This window comes from Gymnoscopelus braueri (assembly GCF_963280865.1).
Source record: "Gymnoscopelus braueri genome assembly, chromosome: 12".
NCBI lineage: Eukaryota > Metazoa > Chordata > Actinopteri > Myctophiformes > Myctophidae > Gymnoscopelus > Gymnoscopelus braueri.
Window position 1 is genome coordinate 16,416,953 of NC_137614.1, and position 21,721 is coordinate 16,438,673.

General features: G+C 38.7%; 1 protein-coding gene across 1 annotated transcript; it reads left to right on the forward strand.

The window, feature by feature from the left end:
- The first annotated feature begins 394 nt into the window (after window positions 1–394).
- tmem201 (transmembrane protein 201) lies at window positions 395–20,464 on the forward strand. The gene is made up of 11 exons (XM_080445779.1): window positions 395–628; window positions 1,961–2,081; window positions 2,406–2,600; window positions 3,482–3,661; window positions 3,878–4,257; window positions 5,968–6,168; window positions 14,090–14,325; window positions 16,096–16,158; window positions 16,695–16,985; window positions 17,355–17,483; window positions 18,029–20,464. The coding sequence occupies exons 1-11, from the start codon at window positions 501–503 to the stop codon at window positions 18,124–18,126; spliced, it is 2,022 nt and encodes a 673-aa protein (XP_080301905.1). The 5' UTR covers window positions 395–500; the 3' UTR covers window positions 18,127–20,464.
- The last annotated feature ends 1,257 nt before the right edge of the window (window positions 20,465–21,721 follow it).

Sequence of the window (21,721 nt, forward strand, 5' to 3'; positions counted from 1 at the left end):
ATATGTATTTGTCCGTAGCGCAGAGCCCCATCTGAAATTGTTTTGTGCCAGAGACGGAAGTGTTTTTAAAATGTTTATTTAAAAAAGCGCAAAGAGCTTGTAGATCTGCTATTTATATACCATATTTAATAAATACCCTTTGTTTTGCAGTTTTCAAAAAAATAAATTATCACATAATCAAATGTTTTATAGTCATGATTCACCAGGGGCCTAGATGGCTTGAGTCTAGGCTTAAAATAAATATATAAATAGTTTTGGAAATCTCATGGGAAAAATGAATGGGCTTTGGATCGGTGGAACCACAAAATGGCCGCCACTGCTACTCTGGGCTTGTTTTCCTAGACCTAGTTACTTATTTCTCACGCAGATTCTGGCAACACTGCGGAGGAGGAGTTCTGCCTGCCCGCGTGTGCGCCTAGTTTCTTCGGCTCGCGGGTGAAAGAAACAGAACAACTAAGATCAAATGTTTACTACTATTTACTACTGAACCTGCTGCTTAAATGTATTCCTGGATGGAGATGGAAGTTTTGAACCAGTTCTTCACGGAATACCCGCACATATTATATGGTGGATGTGGAGCCACAGCAGTCGCCGCTGGAGGAGCGCTGATCTACAAAATAGCGACGAGGTATAGTAATGGTACTACCCTCCTTGCCTAGTGTGGCCATTGTTGCCATGTTGTGGTTCTCAAATATTTTCATGAAAATGTTTTATGCCACAGGGGAGCATTTGTGTTAAAATAACAAACAAAAAAAACAAAAATCCACATTTTATTGCAAGAGTTTTTGAAAATAGCCGATGCATTATAGGTTTAAATGTTCTCATGTGGCCTAAGTTGCTTCTTCAGGTCTTGTTTTCCTAGACCTTGTTGCTTATTTCTCTCACAAAATATGGCAACACTTCCTTTGGCCTGCTGGTGTATTTTAGCCCATTGAGGATTTTGCTGATAAGTTAGCGACCCAGTTTTAAACGCAATACTGACATGGAATAACAAATACAAAAAATATGTTAATGATCCGTACTAACATATCTAATAGCAAATCCTCCACTTCTCAAGAGGGATCACTTGTCAACAGTTTAATAGCTAATAGTAGCCTAGCTTGTTAACACGGTAAAGTGTTAAGATGCAGCCCTGAACTGAATTGAACCAATACAACGATATTTAACCAATCTGTATTAATACAATATAACTAGTGCATGCAGCGGTTGTTTGGAGGAGGTGGTCTGGTCTCCCTAGTCCCTCCCTACTCTTCCACTGAGAAATGTAGACCCCTGGTGTGTCGGGTAGGACACCTACTGGTGTTTGACTAGTAGTACAATATCATACTGGGACACGTTACACAGCCAATAGACTTAAAGCACATTTATTTTAACATTACAGACGACCAGGATGTCATGTGTTGTCATTTCTACAGCAGTTGTTACATGGTAGAAAGCAATGGAGGCAGGAATTTGTGATTATGAACTAATAATCAGAATCATCTTTATTGTCACAGGTTTACAGGTGCAAAACAGTGGGTGAAATCAGTTTTTGTGCAAGCTCTAGCCTTGGATCAAGACTATCTATGATGGTTATTTTATTGTACACTGCTGGTCCTGAGTACGATTTTCGTTTTCATGTGCAAGCATGTAAAATGACAAGTAAAGTGAACCTTGAACCTTGATAGATGTATTTGATCGAGTCTGACTTTTACTTTCGTATCTTATCATAGATATGCAAATGTGAAAAAATATAAAATACACCTACGATAGTCTTGATCCAAGGCTACGCAAGCTCCATCGTTTTGATTTTAAAAAGGAATTAATACAGTTCTTATCCTTGCTCCAAATTATTAAAAAGAAACCTCACTTGGCCGTGAACTTTTCTATGACCTCGAAGGAAAATGTATGTTGCAAAGTAGTTTTATAAGTAGATCAAGAATGACAATTCAAAGCCTCTCCTTATCTTATTGTCTTATAGAAAGAAGCCTGTCCATGCCAATGTCAACTGTTGGTTCTGCAATCAGAATACAGTGGTGCCCTATGGGAATAGGAACTGTTGGGACTGCCCTGTTTGTGATCAATACAATGGTTTCCAGGAGGTAAGCTGAACAAAATATTAGTAGTTACCATTTGTCAATATGGTTTCTCATGTGATTACTCACAATGTGTTTCGATGCGATGTGTTGTGTGAGCTTATAGATTGTGTATTTTTGTGTGACGCCATTGTACAACAAAGGATAAAATAGGGCTGTAGTTAATCAGACTAATTAATTCAGCTGATTCTGAAAATCACCTTGATTTGTTGAAAAAACATTCAATTAATTGACTAAAAAGATAATTGATAGATGAATCGCTAAAAAGATAATTGATAGTTACAGCCCTAATTGTATTTATGTTTTTGTCTTGTCTTGTTGCATCATCAGAATGGCGACTACAATAAACCCATCCCAGCTCAGTATATGGAAAATCTAAACCATGGAGTTTCGGCTAGCCTTCAGCCACCGGAGACTCCCAAGACACTCCAGTGGGTCAACTGCCAGATGCTCCTCTGCAGGAAGTGCAATAACAACCAGTCCGTCAAGATCAAGCAGTTGGCTTCATTCATCCCAAGGGATGATGTATGTATTGAATGATAGTATGATAGTGATCATTGCTATAAAGCAGTGGTTATCAAACTTTTTCATGTCAAGAACCCCCAAATTGACACTTATTAGCCCGCAGACCTCCATTTGAAAAGATAAGCCCCCATAAGAGAAGATCTTTACGGCTCTAGCAGTGATTCTCAACCATTGTAATTTCAAGGATCCCCAGTTTGACTTGCATTAGGCTACGGATCCCCATTTAATGGCATTTCTATCTCTGGGACCCCAATTCATATTGTCTATGTTAATCTATGTTAATTTAACTCTAACCCTAACGGGTCCATTTGGTTCCATTTGGTTCCATTTGTACAATCTCAGAGTTACAGACCCATAAGGGTCCATTTGGTTCCTATCCATCATTTAGCTGGGGTCCTGGGGACCCCCTGGAACCCCCCCCCCCCCAAGTACCCCTGAGGGTACTTGGGGGGGGGGGGGGGGGGGGTATAAAGTGTTTGTTCTGTAACAGGGTCTCCCCATCTCTCCAGCTCTTGAGTAAACGGTCAGGGTACCAATTTGATCCAAAAAGGAGAGCGAACCCCACAAGCAACTTCAATTGTATAGTATTCAGTTCCCATTTTGTCTGCTTATTTATAATGTTTTCTAGTTAATATGAGTTCTTTCTCCTGATTGGATAAAATTAGTATCCCAAGCTAAAAATGTATTTTCTGTTTACTAAAGAGCTGGAGAGAAGTTAGTTAACACGTACTTTTACAAATATAACTTATACCACATTTACGACAAAATAACACCAATAATGGAAACGTCATAAAATAACCAAGGAGGTAAAGGTATGGGGGATCAAGGCCTTCTGTTATATACCGTATAAGTTTGTCATATGTGTTTTTTCTCTCTCCTAGGAGAACTACGACGAGGAGATTGAGGCATATAAACACCATCTGGAGCAGACCTACAAGTTGTGCCGCCCGTGCCAGACAGCAATAGAGTACTACATCAAATACCAGAACCGGCAGCTCCGCACGGTGCTCTTAAACCATCAACTCCGACGCAGCCGAGAATCTGACAAGGGTTTCACAAAGGTCAATACAAATTAAATGTCCCAACTTATGGTTAGAAATTGCTTCCCCCAAACACAAACTTGTTGCATGTGTGAATGTCTTTCTCTAAAATCTGTGATTTAAAAAGCCCTCAGGCTTTCATGGAGTAGAAGTTGATCCCGGAATTTGTCAGTGTGTGCTTACAAACGCCTAACGATAGAGAATTATTGTCATTTTAAACATTCTCTCTTCCCACAGAGCTCTTCCATCACTACTCCCATGGGTGTGATACTGCTGCGTGTCCTGGCCTTCCTCGCCTGCTCCTTCCTGGTGGCAACAGCTGTCTTCGGGACAACAGACCAGACCGTGTCCCCCATTGCCCCCCCAACACTCAGCGGAGGGGTCGTCCCTCCCAAACCCAGCCCCTTCAACGATTCCACCTCCAACAACAACAACAGTGATGGCACCAGATATGCACACGTGTGGCAGCACTGGCAGGGGCTACTGGACTTGCTCCCTGATGCAGCTGTAGAAAAAGCCAAGTTGGCTTGGCAGTATGGAAGAAACAACCAGATCGCTGTGGCCTCTGTTGGCCTGTTGACTTGCATCACTGGTATCTTCTTGGCTGGACCTGTCAGGTAAGGAAGGCAACACTTTGTCTCTTATTGAACAGCAGACATGTTTTGAAGCTCAGAATAATATGCTGATAGAATTGTAATTCTTTTTTTGGGGGGGATTTATTTTGGGGATTTTGGGCCTTTTATTGATAGGATAGTAGTTGAAGCTCAGAATAATATGCTGATAGAATTGTAATTCTTTTTTGGGGGGGGATTTATTTTGGGGATTTTGGGCCTTTTATTGATAGGATAGTAGTTTGACAGGAGATGGGGAGTGACATAGAGACACACGGCCGGAATCGGAAGGCCTACAAATTCACGCCCACTTTTGAGACAGTGCCGCTACTCGAGGTCCGTTAGAACGATGAACTGCAGCTGCCAATGCAATCTCTATGAGAGGCATTGTAAAATACCGTAATTTCACTGGTTAACTACTGAGGCTGTAGCGATTTTCTTTGTGTTCTGATAAACTGTCCCATTTGTTTAATTTATCCTTTTTAATGTCCCATATCTGTCATCTCGATATACTTGCCACAATATACTATAATTTACTCCCATCAGTGTGTCAAAAGTTCTAGCTTCTGAAATCTTACGTTTAAGTGGTCGCATGGTATATACGTCATGGACGCATCCCTTGAGGTTTTCAATACCCAGAAAACCTGCGAAAGTGGCCGTTTTCAATATGTTTTGGTCATTATCTCTGGAACAGAAGGTCCAATCTGCTCGGTTCAAAGCTTGTTGGATGCGTGACTTTGAGGACACATTTTCGGGTTGTTTGGGGTTTCTAGGGGAGGCGAGATCTTAGTTGGGCAGGCGACCGCCTGTCCTGCCTCTACAGTGGTTACGCCACTGGTCGGCGCTCGTAAAGACAGTGATGTCACTGAAATGCGACAACTTGTCTGTCTGCTGCCCCCCACCCCCTCTTCTTCTCCCCCCCCCCCCCCCTCTTTCTTTCTATGGAAACTAACGTTGCGATGGGAACGATGTACAAAAACGAATTTCACCCACTTTTCTTACCTTGTAAACCTGTGATGTGACAATAAAACTGATTCTGATTCTGCTGTCTACCCTCTGCTGTGTTAACATTATGGGTAACTCGTTAAAGTGGCAAATTAAATGTGAAACACATCAACTATTAAGAAAACAAGAAGATATGTTGACAAAGACACTCCATACATTTGGAAACATATTTTTATTTAAATCAATATCCTCTCCAGTTAATGTATGAATATTTTAAAAGTAGGCGTACTCATATCCTCTCATAGGGAATGCATTGGCAGCTGCAGTTCATAGTTCTCACGGACCTCGAGTAGCGGCGCTGTCTCAAAAGTGGGCGTGCAATTTGTAGTTCCCGTGTTGGTCTATGCAGCAAAGGTTGTCGGGATCCGGTCAGGCTACTTTGGAGCCTAGGTGACCGGACGGCTACACCAGCGATCCAGGCCGATTGTATTTTAACAGAATTATTCAACTAAATGAAATGGTATATTATATGGGTGTGAAAGTGCATTGATGCTTGATCGTATTCGTAAGGTGTTAGTTTAACTGCATTAATTTGGAATTAAATTTTTTATAAATTGTTTATTTCTTTGGCTAAAATAAAATGACATATTAACCATAATGTGAGGACGGAGGACTTGAAGCTTATTTAGTGGTCATTTCTATTGTCTACATTCCACAAATACAGAGTAAATCAGTCTGGAGCAAATTGTAAAAAAAAATATGTCTTTCCAGATTGAGGAGAATTGATGCTATGGCCTCTGTGCTGTGGTTCCTGGTCATGTGCGTGTACTTGGCTGAGATCTACCTGACGGGCATCTCGGATTGGCTGGACACTGCCAAGCTGAGCACCACCGCCCTCTGTTGCCTGGTTGGCTTTGCCGCTGCTGTGGCAACACGCAAATCCGTGGGACAGAGAAGAGCCAGAGGTCGAAGGTCAGAATCTGAACAGTAACATTTAAATGTGTTTTAAGACCACCCTGTGCATCTTAGGAGCATCATGGCTACACAATGGGAACTATAATATGACAATGTCATATTTCTTTTTTGAATGACGCTGTCTTTTCATTTCATGTTTCAGCCTCACTCTCATTGCTACTACTTTATTAACCAACTAATATAATTAAGCTGTTACATGGGGGGAAAGACTGGCCTTCAGAGTTTGTTAGTTGGAACATACTATGAAACCATTGAACACTACTGTTAACAATGTAGGAAGATTGTGTAGCATTTCTAACGTTTGACTAACGTGGGAGGGGGAGAGGCTTAGCATGACATTCATTTGTCATGCTAAGCCTAACTAAAGATCTGCCTCTTAAATAATCATATTTCCCATGTAGTTGTACAGCATCTAAACACATTTTAAAGGATTGGGCTTCGCATTTCCAAATATTAAGTTACCATCTTTGGAACCCATCATTATTATCCATGATTATATTGTGTCTAAGTTACACAATAACAGATAGTATGGCAGGGCGGTATGAAAATAAAATGATATCACAATATAATTTGAAGCACTGACGTTGATATACAGTATATCGTCGGTGTCCGGGACGAACCAGCTAACTCCATTTTCAGCTTTTTTTTTTTTTTTCATAAATCAACGCTATTGAACACCCTTTACGTCTGTGTAAAAAATCAAAACATTTTAACCAATGAAAAGTATTCAAAAGAGCCTCTGACGAAAACTCCCAACTCCATTGGATCCTCAAACTGTCCGTCAAAAACAAACAACTCCCCCCTCTCCTCTCCAGTGCTGCGTTTTAACAGCATGAGCAGAGCGCGCTGCGCAGTGAGCCAGGAGGAGGATCACGTAAACACACTCCCCGTAGTCTGTTAAAACTATGCAGTGTACCTGTTTATCAAACTTAGCACTGACGCTAATGTTATGAAAACAAGTAATTATATTTCTAAAATCTATTAAGTGTTTAATGAGGAGAGCAATGTGACAAGAAGAAAGGCGTTCATAGCATTTCTGTCGCGCTGAAACCTCTCCCTCAGCAGCTAGTGGAGCTATTGTTTGGACACTTAACTCCATTTCAGCTTGATTTCTGCTCGTCTGAAACTACTATCTCCACTAGCGCTGGGTAAAGTGTTGATTTACCCGCGATTTGGGTAAAGTGTTGATAATATAATGACACATGCAAGTATCTGACAATATATAAAGTCACTATACCAACTTTGATGAGGCAGTATTGATTTGTTTTAAAAATATAAGGTTTTCTTCATTTCCTGAAAAACTTATATTTTGTTTTCTCGTTTCCTGAACAATGAGCGTTTTGGAGTTAGCGATTTCAGGCTGGACAGCAGAGATATACTGTATATCACGGTAGATTCCTTTTTCTTAAAATTTCAATATAAAAGCTTCTGAAGGGTTGAAGCACTGGTGTGGCAACTGCATAGCAGCTATTATGGTACTCTTAAATTAATTACTAGGACGTAGTTTAAGAACATTTATTGTGCAAAACTGCAGTACTAGAAACAAATAACCTTTTCTCAAGGTTATCTCTCTAATATCTCTCTAATAAATGAAAAACACTTTATGATATTTTTAAAGTCTAACTGCACAAAGTGAAAATAAAAACGGACTTCAAATACAGCTGGAAAAAAAAGTGAAATAAAAACAAGCTCTACCTGTCATCACAGTATAGTCAAAATCCATACTGTAGGGCAAATTCATACCTTCTATACCTTTGCTTATACCCCACCCCTGCTGTAGGTCTTTATGCTATTGTCACGTACGCCTCTAAGGTATTCATATAAAACCAAAAGATGACCATTTATACCATTAATATACAAAAACGTTTAAAGCATTATTTTATCAATCTAAGTCATAACAGATTAAAAACATATAAGATCGCCCATCGCACAGGATTAAAATACTGTACATGAACTTCAATGGTCTGGTCTTACCAGTTGCGTGATCAAAACTGTTACATCTCGTTGCCACTTGGGGCCGCCAATGTACGCAAAGTGTGAAAGCTCTCAAGTAAGCTAAATACAAGTAAGCTAAATACAGGGTATTTCGCATTTTGTTTAAAAGTTTTATCTAATCCTTCGAAACATTTATGCCACAAGTTGTCTTACTGGCATATACTTGACCTGCTTTGATGTTTTTAAGGAGAACAGTGTCTGCATAGGTGTTTGAGGCCTTGTTTTATACCAAACATTTAACATGAAACATGAGTCATGTTAACATGGTAATTTTATTTTAAATAATTCATCAGTTATTTTTAATCTTTTGAACCTTGCACAAAATTTATAAAAGGAGGTATGACTTTAAAAAAATATTTATATATCATCACACTATTTACCTTTAGACTTTTCAATGCAAAACTTAAAACTCATGGAGTTTCCTTGCAGAATTGTGAGCCGTTTTTATTCTTTGTAATTTTATGTACCATCTACTGTATCTGGAGGGTACTGGAATTGACCATGGACATGAGAGTTCACTGAAAGGTTATGTGTTGTAATCATGGTCATGGTATGATGATTTTTCTCTCTATTGAACTAATCTAGTCCGGCACGCGACATTTCCGGCACGTGACACATTCGCACAACAGGGCGTAAATGTAATTAATTATAATGTTGCGGCGGAAATCGTAGCGGTCTGAATTACCCTTAGCAGATGTGAGTCTTTGTTTTTTAAATGGCACATCAGCATAACTTCAGTACTAGAATATCCTACTCAAGTAGAAGTATTAAAGGAGTAGTTCACCCAATTTTTTCTTCTTTTTTCTATCAATTACACACCCCATGAAGCCTTGAATTCATGGAAATTGTTTTAGTTTTTGTCGCATTCCTGAGCCAATAATTTGATGATCGGTAGGAGACTCAAGTGAGTCTTGAGTCTCCTACTAAACAGCCACCCGGTCATCGAATTATTGGCTCAGGAATGCGACAAAGAATTCTCCATGAATTGAAGGCTTCATGGGTTGTGTAATTCAGTGGTTCTCAACCTGTGGGTCGGGACCCCCGGCGGGTCCCCACATGGTTTTTGGGGGGTCCCCAGATAACTGTAAAGTGACAATTTAAGGACTTTTAAGGCCTTTTTAATACCTAATAACTAAAAGAAAAAGACCATTACTGCATTAAACGTAATCAACAAACTATTAAAAAAATTGTCAAACATTGGCCAAATTGTCAAATAATATAAGAAAGGGGCACAAATTGTGAAAATAGCTGATCTACAAGCTCACAATGCCTCGCAACGCGAGATACAATATTTATCTATAAGTCAAAACAAAATGTAATGCCTCAACTAATACATTCAAGTGCTTGTCAGGGTCAAATATGCCTGAAAAGGTTGAGAACCACTGGTGTAATTGATAGAAATTAAGTAATTTCTTTGGGTGAACTACTCCTTTTAGTACTGTTACTTCAATAAAATATTATTCAAGTAAAAGAAAGATTACTTGTTGAATACTACTAAAGTAAAAGTACAAACTGTTGACCGTCTTTTCTTTATTAGAAAGCTTTCTCAAACAGCCTTATGAAGGGAAAGAGGTTGACTGCATGCTCTAAATATAGCCTTTTGCCATAACGGCGTAACTGTAGGCTACTCAAAAAGTACATGGAAAAAGCTGCTCATTTCCAGCTACAGAGTATTTTTAATTAGGTACTTTCCGTCCCAGGCAAATTGTCAAATTAAACATGGTGTTAGAACATTTTTCTATTAAAATAGGAGATGGGATTCTCAAACAGGCAATAGTCCAAAAGATGAAGAAAGAAAAGGGAAGCCTCTGTACAATGGCAGCACGTTTCGAGTGTTGCAAGTGTTTTTTTGTTTTTGTTTTAACACAGTTTCTAATGAAAGTGGAATTTAGCTATTTTTATTATTTAAAACGTACTGCACTAGACTTTTTGATATTTCTTCTCCCCCTTCCTCCGTCCCTTGATACTTCGTCCATTATTGACCCTAGTGATAGTAACATTGTACTATATAAGCACTGGTTGGTAGAATGTATATCCCACCCTCAATGCATGCATTAACCTTCTACCAGTGCACTTTGTATTTGTCATTCAGTTTGTTGAATGGCGCTTTTTAAAAAAAACATATAATGGACGATACTGAAATAGGAAGGTAGACATAGTATTGTAAAATTCAGTATTTAAGTAGTAGCTGTCTGTTAGTTTTACTGTGAAGTGTAATTTGCATGTTGTGCTGTCCTGTAGATGTTCTCAGACCAGCATCTTTGTTGCAGTAATAGCCAGTTCCTGATTGTTTCGGCAACAAAACTGCTGGCCAATATTGAACATTAAAGATGCAGTTGTATACGTTCCTAATTGATGTTTTGCGTGGGCATAGTATACCATGATATGACAATATTATTGTCTCTGACATTGCTTTGTCCGTCTACTGATGAGCTGTAATATATTTATTGTGATGTTTCATTTATCAAGCCAATAAAACATTTTTTTTACCATTATTATTACCACATTTTGGCATTCTACAGGAATGTCATGGTGACAACACACTGAAACTGTCAAATATACAGTTTTAATGGCTTGTTAAATGAATTGCATCACGTTAATACATAATTATACACTAAAATGAACCTTTTTGGACTACAGATGAAACTAAAGTGTGATTGGATGTTCCATCCTATCAACAGCTGTTCAAGCTGTGTGTAATGCTGTACTAGGGCTGGGCAAGATGACAAAATCAAATATGATATTTTTGACCAAATACCTCGATATCGATATTGTGATGATGATAATGTATTGTAGTGAAAATAGCATATCTACAAGCTCACGATACGTCGCATTGTGATCGGTTATTTTCTCTATTTTGGAAATTCTGAGTTTTTGTAAAGTGTAAAATAAGGCTTAAAGGGATAGTTCACCCCCAAAATGACTAGTTACCCCATGGAGACTTGAATTCATGGATATTTGTTTGTTTTTGTCGCCTTCCTAAGCCAATAATTTGATGACCGGCAGCGGTTCCGATAGGAGACACAACGAGTCTTCTTTGTGTCTCCGATCGGAACCGCTGCCTACCTATAATCAAATTATTGGCTTAGGAATGCGACAAAAACTAAAATAATATCCATGAATTCAAGTCTCCGTGGGGTGACTAATTGATACAATCGTCAAGTGATTGAAACCAAAATCACTGGTTTTTGACAAAGATAGTTTGACAAAGATAGTTGACAAGGGGGACAAAGATAGTTTATCTGCACTACCATACTTTGTATCTTTTGTGTGTTTGTGATCTAGTTGAGCTAAAGCATAAAATGTATGCTCCTCGCCAAAGTAAGGTCTTGTATGCTCTTGACGACCAGGTTTAGCTTTTCTTTCTATGCCCAAAATGCAGGTTTGTTGTTCTGGTATGTTATTTTTAACAAAGAACAATTATGTGGCTCATCCTGTTTGGGGTATTTAGAGTATTCTGATGTCTTCCTGATAAACTGTATGACCTCAACCTCCCCTTTTACCAAGTACTCATCTTTTGAACAACACCAGAGTGTTTTGAGCACAAATCTAGTACATTCAAAGCCTAATGTTTGCATAGGCAAGAATATGTTGTCCATCATGTTGATTGAGTATTTGTAACTGAAAAAAGCATTACCTTTTCCACTGAAGCATAAATCGGGTCTAAGGGTGCGGTCACACCGAACTTTAATTAAGTTCGTTGCCATTTAAGGATTTCCGCAACAAAACGCTCCGTTCCCATTGAAAAGCATTGGCAGAATCCGCCCGCATAGGTAGAATCAAAGTTCGGTGTGACTGCACCCAAAGGTGCCAAATGTAGCTGGAGCATATAGAATTCTGTGAAACACATTTGTGGCAAATTAACAAGGGAGTGGCGAAAGATAGCCATATGACTACCTATTTATGCTAATTGTATGAATATGATTTTAATACACAATTATACTGAATATTTGTAGCTAACAAATGTGATTATCTTCTGTATTTGTGTTTGTTACTCATAAGTCATTATGTAGTTTGCGGTTTCTGTACCTGGCAAACATTTTATCAATGTTATGTATGAGTTACAGAAACACAAACTTGTGTGCAAGGTTTCTTTGTATTAAAACCTAACATACCAAATGTACAGTAGGTACTTTATAACTCTTGCGTGTGGGATGTGCCATATAAAGCTAATAGCTAATCAGAATGTATTTAGATTTAACTACTTGTGTTTTTGTATTTTCTGAAGCAATTTGATCACTTTGGTTGATTCCGTCCGGGGCTGAAGACCAAATTAAATGCATTCTCTTTGGGTGCTGCATCTTAAAAGGAGTAATATTGCTAAATTTAAGAATTAAATTATGTTATTCCTATAGCATATGTCGAGTCTGATCTGTTTTTTGTACTTTCCTCTATAACTAAGACCCAAAGAAACGAGTGGGGTAGTCCAGTTTAAAACGGGACATTTACATAAAAACGGGTCTGTGGCCGATTTTGGGCCACAAGTGTCACAACCCTATGTTTGGGAAACACTGGTGTAATCTAATCTGTGACAGCATAGCAATGTGCTGGTCTACAAACTGAAACTGGACTCATGGATTGTTTGTCTGAACTTTTACATGCAAGAGGAGGGTTTTTCAGGGCTTTAACACCTTGTTTTCTTTTGTAGTTTAACATCCAAATTACTGTTATTTTGTGGAAGTGCAATTCTGACCTGGGATGTGTCCGTTGTCCCTGGAAAATATTATTGGTCCATGACAGTCACTTTTTTATTTTTTATTTTTAAGTATTTGTATGAAGTGTTCTATTTGTGGAGCTGTACATTGTTATGATTACATTCTGTTTTGGGGCAAGCTAAGTGATATAAATTAATGGAGAACCTAGTGTGTGTGTGCGTGAGTGACTTTTAGGACTCTGAGATTGGGAATAACATACATGAATGCTGAAATTCATTGTTGTCTACCCCTTTTTATGAATTCAACTACTATTAAACTATCTTTTTGGGGACTTTTGTAGGAGTGATTGCTGTATATTGAATGTAATAAAAAAACTGTGAAAGGACATGCCTTCTCCGTTTGGTGTTCTTCATCAAAAGTTGTTTTCCCCCCTCCCAGTTGTACTGGTAGAGTCCAATTCTTCCCTATAAGGACATCCTTAATTCATACAGGATATGTCAATGTCCATTACCAACTCTATGTAGAAACCAGAGTTTGACCATGTTCTGGTTAAACCTCCTGTCAGTTGTCTCCAGAATGACAAAGTCTCCTTGTAGTACCACTGAAAAAAGAATTGAATGACTTTGTCTCTATGTGAAGCATTTGAGCAGTTGCTGAGCAGCATTTCTCAGTTGGCTCCTTTGTCAGTAGGCACTGTTAACAGTCCCATGATTGTACGGCAGCTGTAATAGCCTATGAAGGGATAGTGTGTTTAGTTTTTTAGTCTGGTGTCTTTCTTCATGCAGCACGTGCTGGACAGGTGGTTTGACCACAACGTTTGTCCAATGCATGGATGATTAGAGCCCCATGACGAGCAATAATTGTGCAGTTATTTGACTGGCTAGGGTCTTAACTCCTTGCATAGGTCAGTTAATTGGCCACTGATTCTGATGTCATTTTTATCACGTTAAATTTAGTGTGTAGCAGAATTTGTTTTTTTGTGGAATTTTTCATTCCTTAAGTCCAGCCAGAAATGCCCTAAAAACGGTTGTAGTGTAAACTTTTGGCTTTGACCTTTTGCTCCATTAGTGTTGAGCTTTTTATGAATGCATGGTCACAGGAGGACTTGTCTTTTTTTTTAAGAATACACTCGCCAACTGCAAAAGGAGTTAATGATCTGTTGCTTTACTCTTACATAGGATCACAAATAAAACATGACAGCCTTGTACAGACCCAGAAGGACTGTGATGTCGGATTGTAGACAATTATGTTGCTTTGTTGTTTTGCAGATACCTTGCGGGCAGCTCTATGGGCCCTCCCTTCAGTTGCAATCCTCCCCTGCTCTCCGCCACCGCCTTCCCCAGCCAGGCGGCGTCTTTCGTTCCCACCCCGCCCCCCAACCTCTCCAAGCTCATCAACCATCACCAGCAGAGTCCCAGGGAGCGGAAGGCCTCCCCTTCCTCCCTGCCCGGACGTCTTAACAGAGCCCTCTGCCTCGGCACAATGCCCTCCCTTGCTAGGACAGGTAAAAAACGGTTGCATTTTCTGTTTTGGCAAAGTATAGACGACAAAACCATAAAGGTTGTGGTTAACCCGTTAAGACCTGGAACGCATCTATGTCACTTTTTCATTTGAGCTTAAAAAAAGCATTATTTTACACTTTGGCTATTCAAAAATAGCAGATCTACAAGCTGCCGCGCTATGAGCTTGTAGATCTGCTATTTTTGAAAAAACGTGAAAATGTGTGCAAATCTTTGAATATATGTATATTCTTTTAAAGCAAGCATTAACTCAAATCTTTGCTTCTGGGGGTCCCTGGAACAAAATATTTTGAGGTGGGGGGGTCCGCGGTCAAATGCGTATAATTTTGGGGGTCCTTGACAATTATGAAAAAGTTTGAGAACCACTGATATAGAAACATACGTTTTTCAGAAAACCGTTAGGATTTAGAAGACATTTTGCAGAATCGGAACCTCAGGCCTCAATGGGTTAAAGACGACTGTCAGTGCATGGAATGTCGTGATGCATATTCTGGTGAGAGCGCTTTGGTCAGTCAGTGGATGATTGCATGCTGGAAGCTGCTCTGAGAACCCTGGTTTGTTTGCAGTCTTCTTCAGGTGGCAAATACATTTAACATTAAGTTGTCAGATTGAAAGCAGGTTGAAAGTGGTTACGTCTTGTCTGTGGGTTTTATAAATTACCAATGAAAAGTAGGCTTGTGACTGAATAGTCGCTACATTGGATCCATTTAGATTTATTTTGCAACAATTAGTATAACCCATGCAATAATATAGCATGGGTTATACTAAACGGGTGTCAGATATTGCTTATATTAGACGCTTTTTAAATGTTGTACATACCAGTATATAGATGGGTGACGAATTAAAGGAAAAGCCTGAATAAAGGAGTGGAGAAACAGAAGGAATGCAGATGCTTCCATACAAATGTACTGCATGATACAGTTATGCAGGTAACATCCTATCATGCTCTGTGGCATGTGTACAAATGGAGAGCAAGCCCAGTTGAACCTTGATGTTAGATCAAGATGTCAAGACAAAAAGATTCAAGTGATTATTGGGGCCGGCAGTCGCAAAGATTGTTCAACTGGCTAGTTATTAGTGACTAAAGTGACATGTGCATTTCAATCTATGGAGAGCACTAGTAGTGTACGTGGTCGGAAATTGTGACTTTGACTGTAATGCTCATGCATTAGTTCAATACGTAAGGAAAAACAGAAGAGCTACTCGAGTGACTGAGCATGTCAATTGCGGGATGTGATGAGACTGTGTCAGCAAGAACGATCTGTCAACAACTACATAGAAAGTGATATTATAGTTCAGTTGCAGGGCATAAACCCCTCATTAAAGAAAACAAAATTTTCAGAGTTAAGTGGTATAACAATAGGCACTGGTCTATAGAGATGTGGATGAAAGTGATATGGTCAGATGAGTCGTCCTACTGAGAGTTCAACACCGCGCTCAACCATGTACGTATCAATCGGACATTAGTAAAGTTTGTGGGCTTGTTTGCTGATTAATTGGTCTGACTCTAAAAGATATGTGCTCTAGTGTCTTTCTCTGTTTGTCCTTCTAATCTACTGTGAAGTTACCCTGAGTGTTTTTATTGATCTCTTTGTCCTTAACTGAGAGCACCACGTCTATGAAGAAGCTGGCTGAAGTGCGAGTGTGTCTCTGATGCATGATGCATGCAGGCCTTGTCTGATCATCTGATTACAGAAGGTATTACACTTTTTGTGATGTTTGATTAACGGTCTGGCTGTGTGTCTTATTTTCAGAATCAGGGTACCTCTTTAGTGGAAGCAGACCTTCATCACAATGTAAAGACTCCCCATCTTCAGGTATGAAATCACCAAGTCTTTCAAGGTCTTAGCGCCCCTTGCTGGCTGATCTGGTTATGGCACAGACTAACGTAAATGTCAACCCTCCTCCACTGTCTCTCTTCCACTGTCCTGTCTGAATAAATAATGAAGATGCCATTCTAAATCTAGAATTGAAAAGTCACCACCATTTCACAATGATCATTTGATTGATATCCAATTAAAATTTTCAATTCAATTTTATTAAAGTGTCAAATCACAACAAGTTGTCTCAAGACACTTGACATGTAGAGAAGAGACCCGACAGTCCCACCCTGAGCAAGCAATTTTGCGACAGTGGCAACGAAAAACTCCCCCTTAACTGGAAGAAACGTCAGGCAGACCCTAGGCGCTAGGGTGGGGGCCTTCTGCCTCGACCGTGTCGGGGGGAAAGAAGAGAGAGAGAGGGAGAGACAGAGGAAAGACAGAAAGTGGTAACAATAACAATAGTAGCAAATATAATAGTGTAAGATAGTATATGATATAGTATATGATATATCCCTTACTGTTCTTCACAGACTACTTCTCCCTGAAGTCAGGGAGTCGGCCGTCATCTCCAGGACCCTCTCCGACACCCTCAGTGGCAGGTTCGGTGACATCAAGTTCCAGCTCTGCCCTTCATCGACGTCCACTCATCAGCCCTGCCCGCCTCAACATCAGTGGCCGAAAACTTCGACTCTTCTCACCCGAGGTGGAGCCCCCACCTATGTCCCCACCTGTTTCCCCGTCCCACTTCTTTGTGGAGCCTGCCCCTTCGATTTACAGTGGCCGCTTTTCCCCCGATACATCACCCTTCCAAAGCCAGAATGGTAAGTCTTTCAAGGGCCAAAATGTAATAGTTTGTTGTGGTTATCAGTCAAGGCTGCAAGGAATATGTCAAGAAATATATTTGTGCCCTGGGGTGAAATTTTTTAAAAGTGAAATTAGGTGTACATACTGTATACAGTAAACATGTATCCCATGCACAATAGACTTAATAACTTAATTTGTAGAGCACCTTTCACAGACATCAGAGTCACAAAGTGCTTCACAACAATAAAAATAAAACATGTCAATAATAAAATAAGAAGACAAAAATTCAAACAATCGGCACTATTATGTCTTAAAGAAGCTCATTAGTAATTGCAACTAATGTGTGAACATTTGCCTTAATGACCGACCCCCGATATGTGTTTTAGATTTAAGTTCATTGCTGAGAGAGGGCAGCGTCATTCATGAAGAGGAGAGGAGGGCCAGTTCTTCAGAGTCCTCAGCATGCCTGGTCGACACCACCACCCACAGCCCGGAGAGCGCACCTCCATCCAAAGGTGAGCTGAGCAGTCTGAGTTAAACATGGGATGGAAATGTGTCTCTTAGTTAACCCATTAAAACCGGGAAAGCATCTGTGTCATTTTAGATTTGAGCTAAAAAGCATTATTTTATACTTTGGCTATTCTTTTTTTTTTATTGTGACAATTTGTGCAAATCTTTGGATATATATATTCTTTTAAAGCGAACATTTTTAACTCAAATCTTGGCTTCTGGGGGTCCCTGGAACTAAACATTTTGAGATGGGGGTCCGCGGCCAAATACACATAATGTTGGGGCTCCTTGACATGAAAAAGTTCGAGCACCACTGATATTACAGCAACATACGTTTTTCAGAAAACTTATGTCATGTCAGAGTGGTGTCATTAAAGTCCTATTTTTTTTTAAACTGACCTAAAATGAAAGCCATCTAAAATGCACATCTAAATCTGAAAGTTTTCAAAAGTCTTGTAAAAGCATGTAATGTTCTTGTACCTAATGTATGTTTGTATATATATGTTTTTGTTTGACATTGACTGTGTTTTGTCCACAATTTTATTTCTAGGTTTTGTGATGCGGCTCATATGGCCAGGGCTTTTATTAGTAAGCCTGACCGCCAACTTGTTCTTTGCCTCCGTCTACATGTACCGCAACTGGAGATGAGCCTTTGGTAGATCTGCTGTTGTTTCATTTCCTGATGGGCACCGTGTGAGTCAGCCTCAGGTCCTTCTCAGTTGGGTTTGCGTTTTGTCAATTGACATGGGTGCTTCAGCAGCACAGGAGAATGTTTTATCTCCTCTCTGACAATAGCTGTTTGGGTTTGGTTAGCCAAAGATTCTAATGTGGGCTGACAAAGTTTCTTTGCACATGTCTATTGTGGCTGCAGTCGTGCAAAATGGCTAGGGAATGCCGTGAGATGCAGAATTAGGCTGTTAAATTTGTGATTGTTCATAGCTCCAAAAAAAATCCCTTTAAATGTGATCTGGCCTCGTTTTGTTATGTATAGTGGTTTGTTGCTGCAAACTCCAAATAATTTACGCCTTTACTTGACTCCAGTGTATGAGTTAAAAGCTCAGCTCTTAGCAGTGATGGTTTGATGTTTTTCTTTAAACCATGCTGTGAAATGTGCAATAAACATACAATTCAAAGAATGCTGCTTTTACACAGAAGACCATTACCTCCTGCTTAAAACTACAACTTTGAGCAGCATATTATTACTTAGTGGCATCTACAGTACAAGTGACTACAAATGCAATGTAGTTTCTATGTTACAATTTCTATGTCACTGTTACAATGCAATGCTTGATATAGCGGGCACTTGCAGTAGCTGTCAAAAGAATGTATATTTTAGTCACTACAGGATAAACACATCCATGGGATTGTCATAAAAGAGGACAACCTGAACTACATATATTCAAGTCAATTCCTTGTTTTAATACTCTACAGGTCAGTGCAGATTTTTGAATTTTATTTACAATTAAAAATTTCTCTCAAAAAACACATACTGAAAATGTGAGTTGTTCAGGTAGTGCTATTATGCATCTGCGCTTATGAAAATCACAGATATTTACTTATAAGAAGTAATACTCTTGAAACTGGACATGTCTTAAACATGAAGATATCATGTTTATTTGCATGTAATTATAAGATGTATATGTGTATCCGTTAACATGTCTACCTGAACATAAAACTGAGCCTCTTTGCTTTTCAAATGCAAATATTCAATATATTTTTATTTTATTTTATTTTCATTATAAAATTACTGAAAAAGGTTATACACTTACTGGACAATACATTTGAGGGTTGTTTTTTTTTGCAAAAAAAATTATTATGGAAATGTTACTATTTTCAAAATGTTCTGTTATTCATATTTGCATATGAAAAGCACAGATGTTTAATTTCATGTATCTGAGGAAAATCCTGCCTCTACTTCTACTGTGTGTGTGCACTGTGCATGTGAGCAACGTGCACATATGTATGGATGAAGGAGTCATATATATAGTTTGGCATGTATAGGCCTATAATGTACATAAACAAGACATAATTCATACTTTTCATACACATACATGCACTGCATTGTCTGAGGGCTTTCCTGATTGTTTATATGTTTATAAAGTATTTATTGAATGATGACGCGGTTTGTGTTGGGAGTATTTTGTTTTGAATATACAACTATTCTTTGGAGTATGTGACAAACAATGCCGTTATGCATGTTTGCATATGAAACAAGATTGTTATAAGGAATCCAGTGTGCAGAAATAGATCTCAAGCTTTATTTATTGTAAAGCAAAGTTAAAACAAAGTTTTCAAGGTCCTTTCTTGTAAAGCAAAAACTAAACATTTTGAGAGTAAAGTGAAAGTACAACCTGCAGCTGAGAACAACTGAGTTTATAACCTAATGAATAGTCTTTAAATAATGAATGAATCCAATAGTTTTGGACAGCTACTATAACCTTTAACTATACTGTACACACATGCCAACTGAATGTCCCTTTTTATATGTAAATAATTTCCCTGGAAAGCAAGCTCTTTCCTTGAAAGAACTCTTGAATGACCATAGATATGTTCATTATGTTGAAATGTAAATATTCTCTTTCTGCCTGGCTAAGATCTTTTTGTGTCTTGGATGAGACTGAACTCCTGTATTTATGTTTGTATTCACTGTCTTAACTCAAGAGATTGACAAACGGTTATAATTTCAGGACTTCACCTCATGGCAGGTACTGCCATTGGCTCTTTACTCTTTGATCTACACAGGTCAATACAAATGTGCCACTTTCAGATTATTTATTTGACATATGCATGCTCTCATATTCCCTCTTGAATCTTGTGTTTGTACTAATTGTGTGAGGTATTGTTGTTTCACTATTTTGCATCCAACACTGCTGTATGTAGTACTGTTTGATCTATGTTCACAGTGTTAGGAAAATAATTTATTTTGAATCCATATTTCTTTACTTTAAACAGTCTTTTTCTAATAAAAAATGTTTTATGTACAGTTTTACGGTGCTGCTGTAGAAATTAATTTTATTGATTTGTTACATCCTGTATTTCTTTTTAAATTGCATCAGCTGTTACAGAAATGGTTAGGATTTCTAGCTGCTTCTGAGTCTATTAATTTATGCTTTCAGCTTTGTGTAATACGCCCCCTTCTGGCAATTAGTATACTTGCAATTTGTTTCTAACATCTTAACCTGAATAACAAGCTGTCCACTATACTGTATTAAGTGTAGTGAACAGAAATATTTCAGCTCTGAACTTGGCCTAAGTGCTTAGAAAAGACAATGGTCTAAATGGACAGAGATAGAAACTGGAGCAAAGAAATGTTATAGTGAAAGACGGAATTAAGTTTAACCATAGTTGATAAAGCAACAATTTACAAGTTTATGGCTAATTGAGAATTCAGATTTGAATCCTTTTCAAAGTAGAGACAGGACAACATAATATGGATTTAGACGAAAAAGCTACAAATATTCTCTTCTGAGGAAATGCCATACACTGGCAATCCGTTTGGACATGAAAGCCAAGCTCTGTGGTTTGCATTCATTGTTGCATAGATCTCTGTTTCTCAACCAGTTGGCTCACATCACGGTGTCGGAAAACATTAAACTATTAATTCTATTGGATCCTAAATTGATATTGAAGGGAAGATTTGGATACAGGCGTATAACCTGTTAACAAAGCCTGTCAAATGTATCAACATATTTTGAATCTCTGCTTATTGTGAGGGTGGACATTAGTCCCAACTTAGCCCAATTTGTTTTGAAAATAGTTGCACATCTTGTAGAGTGGGAGGTGAAACATAGAATTCAATTGTCACCATTTGAAAATCCTATGTGGACCTACATGGGCTGGATATGTTTCAAGAGACTCATTAAGAGAACACTATATATATATTATATATATATATATATACTTTTTTTTTCTCACACACACAAACAGACAATTTAGGATTGAACACGTTAAGCAACCTTCCCCTTGACAAATACAAATGTAATCATACTACTGCTGTGCTGACAGTAAAGTTAAGTTACTCTGGCTCAAAGACACTTGTTGGTCATATGGGCCAAGAGTGTATCCTGTGGCTTTGGCCCACAGTAAAAAGAGCGGGTTCATGGCAGCTCTAAATTTCTCTTAATCTGCACAATTACTTCCTGTTTTCATCAGCTGGTTACATTCACAAATACTTTGGCATGCTTAGAACTTGGACTGAGTTTTGTCGCTGCATTTATGGCTGTATGGCCTTTAGACCATTTTC

Excerpts from the sequence above, each read along its gene's own strand:
- tmem201 (XM_080445779.1), top strand. The coding sequence starts at position 501 with ATGTATTCCTGGATGGAGATGGAAGTTTTGAACCAGTTCTTCACGGAA. Across the intron at positions 6,169-14,089 it reads AGAAGAGCCAGAGGTCGAAG|ATACCTTGCGGGCAGCTCTA; the intron begins GTCAGAATCTGA and ends GTTGTTTTGCAG. Across the intron at positions 16,986-17,354 it reads ACCCTTCCAAAGCCAGAATG|ATTTAAGTTCATTGCTGAGA; the intron begins GTAAGTCTTTCA and ends TATGTGTTTTAG.